Source organism: Nicotiana sylvestris, chromosome 1 (assembly GCF_000393655.2).
Source record: "Nicotiana sylvestris chromosome 1, ASM39365v2, whole genome shotgun sequence".
Taxonomy (NCBI): Eukaryota; Viridiplantae; Streptophyta; class Magnoliopsida; order Solanales; family Solanaceae; genus Nicotiana; species Nicotiana sylvestris.
The window spans coordinates 142202409-142212927 of record NC_091057.1 but is presented as its reverse complement, the minus strand read 5'-3'; the positions used below and the strand labels follow the sequence as shown (position 1 = coordinate 142212927).

At 34.3% G+C, this 10519-nt stretch overlaps 1 protein-coding gene across 1 annotated transcript; it reads left to right on the top strand.

The window, feature by feature from the left end:
• Positions 1 to 517: 517 nt before the first annotated feature.
• On the top strand, positions 518 to 8723 carry LOC138875464 (uncharacterized). The gene is made up of 7 exons (XM_070154294.1): positions 518 to 774; positions 1663 to 1842; positions 2131 to 2213; positions 2611 to 2957; positions 3316 to 5916; positions 6039 to 6723; positions 8644 to 8723. The coding sequence occupies exons 1-7, from the start codon at positions 518 to 520 to the stop codon at positions 8721 to 8723; spliced, it is 4233 nt and encodes a 1410-aa protein (XP_070010395.1).
• The last annotated feature ends 1796 nt before the right edge of the window (positions 8724 to 10519 follow it).

The following is a 10519-nucleotide window of genomic DNA, read 5'->3' as shown; positions in this document are numbered from 1 at the left end:
CCGATACCATCATGTTCTAATCAAATTCATTAAATAATTCCAGAAAATAATTACCTTTAAAAATTCATTTCTCGGGCTTGGGACCTCGGAATTTGATTCCGGGCGTACGCCTAAGTCCCATATTTTCCTACAGACCCTCCGGGACTGTCAAATCACGGGTCCAGGCCTGTTTACCCAAAACATTGACCGAAGTCAAATTAGCTCTTTTTATAATCAAAACTTATCGCTTTTTCATAGATTATCATATTTAAGCTTTCCGGCTATGCACCCGAACTGTGTACGCAAATCGAGGTAACTCTAAATGAGGCTTTCAAAGCCTCAGAACACGGAATTTCGTTTTAAATCAAGTGACATCAAAAAAGCGAAAAAATATTCAACAAATTCAAGTCAAATTGTAGAAATCAATTCTGTCGATACTCTTTTCTTCGTCTTTTTTTTCTTAATCCATAAAATAAAAAGCGACAAAATATTAACAATACCTCAGCAACGACACACAATCATATCCAAAATCCCAATCATGCTACAATTAAATGGGAATTGGGATAGCTATGACAGATTTAGAGATTTTCAAGTTGATGGAATTGTGCTCGATGAGGATGCAAGTTACAGTATGTTGATTTCTACAATTGCAGAGCAATTAATGATTGATACTTCAGAAAAAATTGTAGAAATCAAATACATTGTGAATGAGAATTATCCTCCAATGGAAATTAGGAACGATATAAGGGTTCGTGTGTATATGGAGACAAAAAAGGAAAATAAAAACTTAGGATCGTATCCGTTATTTATAAGTGTACGAGATTTCAATATAGAATTGACTATTACCAATGAGAACACAAGTGCAGGTTTGTTATGTTTCAAATTCTATGAAAGTCTGATTTTACGGTAATATCTATAAAATTCCTTCATTTATCTACAAATAAACTACACATCAGTTTTAGGATGTATAAAGCAATATTGTTTTCATGATTATCTACAAAATTACTACATTTATACTACAATTAAGCTACAATCTATGTTGAAAAAATGTTTACTACAAAAATTTTCTCTTCATCTACAAATTTTCTATAAAAATTCTACAAATATACTACAAATTAGTTTAAGTATGTATAAAGCAGTATTATTTGTAAGGGTATCTACATAATTACTATATTTATACTACAATTAAACTACAATCTATGTGGAAAAAAATGTTGACTACAAAATATTCTCTTCATCTACAATTTATCTACAAAGATTCTACAAAATTGTAATGACACTGTTTATCTTTATTTTCATGCATGTTCGTCTGGGAAAATAAAGTTACTTGATATGCCAACCTCTCCCGTCATAGAGGAATATCAAAGTAAAATAATAACTAAAGGTACACAAAGTGTTATCGAAGAAGGACAAGTGTATCAAGACAAGCAAACAATTGCAACTGTAATGAAGCACTATTTTGTCATGCACAAGTACCAATTTAGGGTTAAAAAATCTAGCCACAGAAGGTATGAAGATATTAATGGTGAAAAGATCATTATAAACAGTATTTCCTTGTGATATGTATTTTTCAAACATTGTAAATGAAAAGTAGTTATATTGTATAGTGTGTTACTTTATGTTAAAATAGTCCTTTTGTTACATCTATATTGATAACATGTATATAAATGTATTTTTTTGCAGCTACTGGCTTATATGCGTTGGAGAAAACTGTAATTGGCACTTCAAGGCAACATCAATTAATGATTCTGCAATGTTCAAGATCAGGAGTTTCAACCGACAACACACATGCACCTTAATGGACGATACATTCATACAGCGCAAACGTACTGCAGTTGTAGTTGGTAGCATGGTCATTCCAAAGTATTGTGATCCTAAGACAATTTACACACCAAAGAACATACAAACTGACATGTTGTCCCAACACGGAGTGAACCTAAGCTACATGCAAGCATGAAGAGCAAAGGAAAAGGCTTTACAGTTTTTGAGAGGTCATCCGGCTGACTCCTACAACAAATTACCAAAATATTTTTATATTCTTGAGAAGGCGTATCCTGGTTCAGTTGTTAAGTTGAAGAAGACAATAGATGAATGCTTCTTATATGCATTTGTTGCTCTTTGTACATTAATACGTGGTTGAAAATATTGTAGACCAGTAGTAGTGGTTGATGAGACATTCTTAAAGTCAGCCTACAGAGAGATTATGCTGATAGCAAGCACAATGGATGCATCAGGTAAGATTGTAGTTATTTTGTAAGCAGTTTATAAATTGTAGATACTTTGTAGATATATTTTAGTTTATATGTATTTGTGTTTTTATATGCATTTTCAGAGCTTCCAGTTATTATTTTTTGACTAATAACGTAGGTACAATATTTCCTTTGGCATATGCTATGGTTGATTCGGAAAATGACGCATCGGGGAAGTGGTTTTTTTAGCAATTCAAGCAAGTATATGGTGAAAGAACTTCAATGTGTGTTGTTTCAGATAGGAATGAGAGTATCCTGAAGGCAACATCAATTGTCTATCCGGACGTGCCACACTACTCTTGCATGTGGCATATTTGAACAAATATAAGGGCAAAGTTCAAGAAGGGTCATCTACAATTAAATGAATTGTACTTTGCTACAGCACGATCATATACTCTGGATGAATTTAATGAAAGGATGTCGAAGATTGAAGAGATAGACCCACGTGTTAAATCATACCTCTATGATATTTGCTATCATAGATGGTCAAGAGTACATGCAATGGTGAATAAAACTTGGACTATGACATCAAACATTGCAGAGTCGTTGACTGCTGTAACAAAAAATGCAAGAGAGCTGCCAATATTTGACCTATTAGAGTATATGAGGACACTTCTTGAACGTTGGATGAACGGGAAGTTATTGAAGACAAATGGTACTTTCACATTCCTTGGGTTCAAATTCAACAAAGAATTGGAGAACAAAAGAACATTATCTCAGAAACTTAGGGTAAGATCTGTTTATTTGGTGCAGAAAAATAATATTTTAATATACAATATTTCCAGATTGTAGACAAATTATAGTTAATTTGTAGATTGTAGATAATTTGTAGATAATCTATTTTTATGATTGTAAATATTTTTCTTTCTGGTTATTATGTAATTGTAGTGAGGGCTTCAACAGATCATATCCATACTGTGATAGATGGTGTGTAGCAGTACATTGTGTGTCTTGAAAGAAAGAAATGTAGTTGTGGCCAGTTCCAACTTGATGAACTTCCATGTGCGCATGCTTTGACATCTTTAAGGTACATGAATGAAACTTATGAAAATTAATTAATTCTGACTTTCTAAATTTTTTTCCTCAGTTAGAAGTTGAGCATTTGGCCAGAATAGGGTCTGATCATGCTCCTATGATTCTATCTTGCGAAGACAAATCCTTATCTTATAGCAAACCGTTCAGGTTTCTAAAATTTTGGACTGAACATGATACATTTATGGAGGTGGTTAAGTTGAACTGGGATTCTGATCATTCTTCTAATCCTTTCCTTGATTTTAAAAGGAAGATAAAGAAGATAAAAAGAGCCATTACTTTGTGGAGCAGGATAACATTTGGGGACATATTTCAACAACTTCTCATCAGAGAGGAAATTGCTAAAATAAAGGAAAAGTTGTTTGAAGAAGATCCATCTGCTGAGAATAGAATGATTATGCAAAGATCTAAAGCTGAATATGATAAATATCTTCACTTTGAAGAAATTTATTGGCAACAAAAGGCAGGGTATGAGTGGTTTGAAGCTGGCGACAGAAATACTAGATTTTTTCATAGTCTAGTAAAAGGCAGGAGGCAGAGAATGAAAGTTAGTAGAATTAAAAATGACCCAGGAATATGGATAGAAGAAGAAGAACATGTTGCAGCTGAAGCAGTGTCTCATTTTGATCAACAATTTCATCAGGATAGAGATGCAACAGACTTTTCCTTATTATCTCACATACCAGAATCCATTACTGCAGAGGAGAATGAAGCATTGGGTGTTGTCCCAGAAATTGAAGAGGTTAAACGAGCAGTATTCAAACTAAGTGGAGACAGTTCTAGTGGCCCTGATGGATTATACGGAGGATTTTTTCATGTGTGCTGGGATATTGTAGGTGTGGACGTTATAAATATGGTGCAAGACTTTTTCTATGGTAATACTCTTCCAAAATCTATTACTCATTCGAATCTGGTTCTCATTCCAAAGAAAGCTAATGTTCAAACATTTTCTGATATGAGACCTATAAGTCTGAGTAATTTTGTGAATAATATTTTGTCTAGAATTATTCTGGATAGACTGGAAGGTATTCTTCCTAGATTGATCTCTTCCAATCAGTCTGGATTTGTGAAAGGAAGAAGCATAATTGAAAATGTCCTGCTTACCCAAGAGTTGGTAACTGATATCTCTAAAAGAGGGAAACCTGCAAATGTCGTTATTAAGCTAGACATGGCTAAAGCATATGACAGAGTTTCATGGTTCTTCTTGATGAAAGTTCTGAAGAAGATGGGTTTTGATGGTAGATTTGTTGATATGGTTTGGAGATTAATTTCCAATCATTATTATTCTGTGTTACTAAATGGCCAGTCTTATGGTTTCTTTCATTCTACAAGGGGAGTTAAACAGGGAGATCCTTTATCGCCAGCTCTGTTTATCTTATCTTCTGAGGTACTATCCAGGGCTTTGAACTCTTTATTTGATGATCCTTATTATGTGGGATATGGTATGCCTAAGTGGAGTACTAACCTCAATCACCTAGCCTATACAGACGATACTATAATCTTTGCTTCAACTCAAGTGTATTCTTTAGAAAAAATTATGACAGTTTTGCAGGAGTATGAAAAGCAATCAGGCCAAATGGTGAACAAAGAAAAGAGTTTTTTCTATTTGCATCAGAATGTGGCAGCAGATATTTCTTTGCAAGTTGAACAGTGTATAGGGATGAATAGGGGTTCTTTTCCTATGAAATATTTAGGATGCCCTATTACTCATACAAGGAAAAGGAAAGAGCACTATGCAGAGTTGATAGACAGAGTCAAAGGAAAACTTCAAGTTTGGAAAGGTAAAATGTTATCTTATGGAGGAAAAGAAGTGCTATTAAAAAGTGTTCTTCAGAGTATTCCTGTATATGTGTTATCAGCAATTACTCCTCCTATTTGTGTTATTAAAGAATTGCACAGGATCTTTGCCAAGTTCTTTTGGAGTACTAAAGAGTCAGGGAGAAGTAAACATTGGTCTGAATGGGTTAAAATGTGCATCCCTAAGCAGGAAGGGGGCCTAGGATTTAGATCCATATTTGATGTGTCTAAGGCGTTGTATGCCAAATTATGGTGGAGGTTTAGGACACAAAATAATTTGTGGTCTAACTTTCTATGGAACAAATATTGCAAAAAGCAAATTCCTTCTCTAGTTCTATGGAAAAGGGGGTCACAAGTCTGGAAACATATGCTTGAGAATCGAGTTCTTATTGAGAATCACTTGTGGTGGGAACCTAAAAATGGATCTTCTACGATTTGGTATGATAATTGGTCCAACCTGGGTCCATTACATTTGCATCAATCAGATTTTTGCACTTGTTACCCTATGGGGGACATAAGTGATTTTTTAACTGAAGATGGATGGAATTTTTCAGTTCTTGAGGAGGTGGTTCCTGATTATGTAGTGCAATACATTAGAAGCAACATGAGGTATACTCAACTACAAAGTAAAGCTGATAAATCATGGTGGACAAAGACTAGTACCGGAGAGTTTATTGTTAGTACTGCTTGGGAGTTGTTGAGGCAAAGGGAGGATATTAATGAAGATTTGAAGAAGTTATGGGTAACAAGATTGCCTTTTAAGTTCTCTTTCTTGGCTTGGAGAATTTGGTTAGGTAAAGTTCCTGTGGCAACTCTAATGCATTCTTGGAATTCTTCCATTCTCATAATTGCAATTATTGTACGATTCCGGGGATCGAGACTATTGATCATTTATTTTTAAGGGGAGATACAGCTGCTACAGTATGGTCTCATTTTTCTAGAGGTGCAGGAATATTGGGTCCTACCTTAAATCTAAAACAGGTCATTAGAAAGTGGTGGACTATTGCAGGAAATACAAGACTCAAGCTTGTGTTTCAGGTTGTTCCTATAGTAATTTTGTGGTTTCTGTGGAAGAGAAGGAACACGATTTTACATGGAGGTTCTTATTCTATTGGGAAGGTGGTCTGGAATGTGAATGATATCCTGTTGAAGGTAATCAAAATTAGATTTAAGTATAAATACGAGGTAAATAATTGGTCTTTTATCTTAAATGAGTTGAATAATTACAGAGTCAGATACAGTTTCAAGATTGTAAGGTGGATCCCCCCTCCTAACAATTGGCTAAAGTGTAATACTGATGGTGCTTCCCGTGGCAATCCCGAACCAAGTTCAGATGCATTTTGTATTAGGGATCATGAAGGAAATCTGGTTGTGGCCAAGGGTTTCAGGCTTCCTGATACTACTAATTTGATTGCAGAATCTAGAGCAATTAGAGAGAGTTTGCAGTATTGTAAGGAGAATGGATTGGAGCAGATAATTATAGAGTCGGATTCTTTGGCTATGATACAATTTTTGGAAGGGAATTGGGCAATCCCATGGAGTGTAGTTACAGATATTAACTATATTCAAAGTTTGAGGAGAAATTTGTTAGTAAGAGTACAACATTCCCTTTGGGAAGGAATTACTCTTGCTGACTATTTTGCTAACCTAGTTTTTGATTTTGCAGGTGAGTTTCAGTTTAATTCTTTTCTGGAGATTCCTTCTGAAGGCAGGAAGATTTTAAATTTGGATAAAATAGGAACACCTCAGATTAGAAGAAGCATTACAGGATAAATTCAATATTGTTAAGTTACTGGTAGTGTGATATATGCAACGGACTAATCTTTAGGAACCTGTACAAGAAAATTCTTTAAACTTTTCTAGTATATTCTAACGTCTGAAGAAATTTCTTATGACTTGAGCATTTGCACCTGGTGAGAGCTTAGAGGTGTCCAAAAATGCCTAGTCAGGACGCAGGAAGCACTAGTAAGTTTCTTTGTCTTGTCTTGGTTCTTAAGAGTATGAGTCTGCATTTACAAAAAAAAAAGAAGAAGATAATCTAGCCAAGTTTGAGATCGAATTCCCTAATCTAGGCTTCGGATGGTGGTATTAATCTCTCTTGAGATTCAACCCATTGAAGCCTAGAAAGAGAAAGAGATTGAAGGCTTACGGGTTGCTGGCTACCTAGCGGTCATCGATGAGACTTCATTGCGTTAGCTTCAAATGTTGATGAGCTACAAGTCTCAATTCTGATATACACCATGACACTCAGAATCATAGTTGAAAGAGGAACAAATAGAGGAGTAAATGTTGGAGAACAGGGACTTACCTGATATTTTTGTATTCGTTTCCGTTGCTCTTCAAGGGTCTACGAATTGAATCTGAAATGGGGATAGTGGATCGACGAAGATTGATTTCGAGTTTTCTCCCTTCTCCCTTCTTCCAGTTGTGTGGAAAATGACTTAGAGAGGAAGAACGTTTGACCACAAGAAGCTCCATTTTGATATGGAAGCTCTCTACTTGAAGAAGATGTACAGTACAATTTTCAAATTTTTCTTTCTTGTTGTTTCTATTTTGATGTTTCTATTTCCACTTGATTTATTTGGATCAGGCCACTTTTGAGCCTGATCATGTACATACCCTTTTTGGTTTTTAATAAAAGGGCCTTCGATTTCATTTAAAAAAAAAAGGAGAGCCTATTGCGTACGTATGAAATACCAGTAAATCCTCTTCATGATGAAAGCAAATGGAATGTGCCACAACATATATCTAATGAAGTAGTAAATTCACCTACGGGGGAGAAACGACAGCCAGGAAGACCTCAAAAGCAAAGATACAAAACATATGATAAACTAAAGTTAAAGAAGTACAAGGTGTCATGTGGCAACTGTGGAGGTGAAGGGCATAACAAAAGATCTTGCAAGATGCGCCCAAAAAGAAATAAATATCATGTAGTTAGAAAAATATTTCAAAATAATTGTTAGTGTGTTCAAGTTAACAGAATTTTGTGTGTAATCGTTTAAGTTTTTAAAGATCATAATGTAGTTAATTTCAATTTGTTTCTGTGTTTGTTAACATGTTTTTCTATATTGTTTCAAGCATCTACCTCCATTTTTGACATTCTGTACATAGCAATTAATATTTATTATCTACAATATAACTATAAGTTAAAAAAATTAATTTAACTTGAACTGACAGTTATATACAGAAATTAAATACAACTGGAGGTATTCCCTACAAATTATGTACATATTCAACTATAAAATTATATACAATCTCAACATTCAGTGTTTCCAGATTGTAGATAATTTGAAGTTTTTTTGTAGATAATTTGTATTCTAACAACATAATAACTACATTTAAAATAATGAAGAACAAGTGCTGTAAATATTAAACAACTGGAGATAAAACCACCAAGTTATTTTCAAGTGAACTACTACACTGAATAGAAATTAACAAAATAAAAGGTCTGCTACAATAAAAACACAAAATGAATTGTTCACAAAGTCGTGTACTATACTTCTCCTACAAACTAGCATCAACTAAATTACATATACATGACACTACTTCTTCTTTCTCTGGACTCTTATTTTCTCATTCAATGCAGGTGCACCCTTCCTCCTTGCTAGTCTGCCTGTAACCTCACTTTTACTGATTGACCCATCTTCTTGCTTCTTTGTAGCATAGTCTCATAGGAGCGCTCCATAGCGTCTACGATGTTGGTAAATATCAGAAAGGTCTTCTGGGGGAATTGACAAATCTCCAAAGCTAACATACTCCGCAAAGGCAACAACAAATGTACCACAATCGCTGCAGAACACAATTTCTTTTAAATATTTACCAAATGATTAGAAATAAAAAAGAATCAAATGCATAGAAAGAGAGAATAGATTTTTTACAGTGACCCTTCTTTTTGTTGTGGAATCTCTCCAACGATCCACTGAATGTTAAGAGGGTCGGTAACAGGTTTCTCGATGTATGCCTTTGTATTCTTAAAATTAATGTCTTTACGCTTCCTATAGAAACCAGTGCATGACAAATACAAAGGGATAATAACAGAAAACTTTTCGACACAGGATTCAACAACTTGATGGTTGCATGAAGAGACCATGGAATCATACGCATAAAGTTTCCTTTCTGCAATGTCGAAAACGACCAACACCCAATGTAATTTTTCTACAATATTGACGGGCATGATGACATAGTCAACTTCATCCCATGCAATATTGGCAAGTAGTCTATACCCCAAAATATATTCTGCAACAACATCTTGGGGTTTAACAACCGAATACTTTTTTTATGGAGGTGAATTTATGAACTTTTCATAAATTTGTTTTATCCTGGTCTTGAACAAACAATCCGTTGTGGTAAACCTGATCTTGTTATTGGGGACATACTTGCCTCTTTTCCTCAAGTAATATATTAAAACATCAATGTGCTGCAACCAAAAATAGTTGGCATATAAACATCAAGTCAACTTCAAATAATCTACATAAAACTACATTATAACTACAAAACAGAAACAAAAAATCTACAATGATGTCTAAAAACAGCTCTACAATTTAAACTACAAAGTCAACTTCAAATAATCTAAAAATAACTACAATTTATCTACAGTTACTGGGCAAACATGTAACACAACATCTACAATCATGTCTACATTATATCTACATTTTGTACTACAATTAATCTTGTAATGTTCTACATAAACTACAAAATAACTACAATTACACTACAAACAGGAAATACAACAACAAACTATTTTGTCCATAAAATATATATAGAATTTATACTATAAATAATCTTCAAATATGATACATAATTTGAAACCTAAATATAATTACACTAGATACAAGAAAAACAACATTTACAATCATGTCTACATCATATCTACAATTTATACTACAAGTCATCTTCATATATTATAGATATCTATAACATAAATATAATTAAACTACAAAATAGAAGACAAAATATCTACAAATCATATCTAGGGAATAGATTACTTGATACTTACCGAGTCATTGAGGACTTGTTCGGGGTGAGCCAGGGAAAAGAACCATTCCTTCTTATCAACCTTTTCCACTCCAAGGTCTAACCAAGGCTTAATTTGGTTATCCTTTATGGAAAACGGAGTCTTCCTCCTGTAACAACAAATAAATGTAAAAAAAAATTGCAGATTGAATTAGATATGTAAAAGATAAATGCTGAAATGCAAGTGTCAAATTATGCATTCATACCTCTTTGAATCTTTGTCGCTACAGTGGTATAACCACTTGTTGAAGTTATCTAAAACCTCCGGATCTACATCTTCACCAATAACAGTAGTAAAAGGGTGCTTGAGGCAGAAAATTTTAGGTTCAACCGAGCTGCTGCCCCCAGAACTGTATAGAGGGATAAATGGTGATCGAGCATGCTTTCCCGGATGCCTTGTTCTCCCCGGATGCATAGGTGTTGCATCATCTTGTATGGGCTCGCCAAAC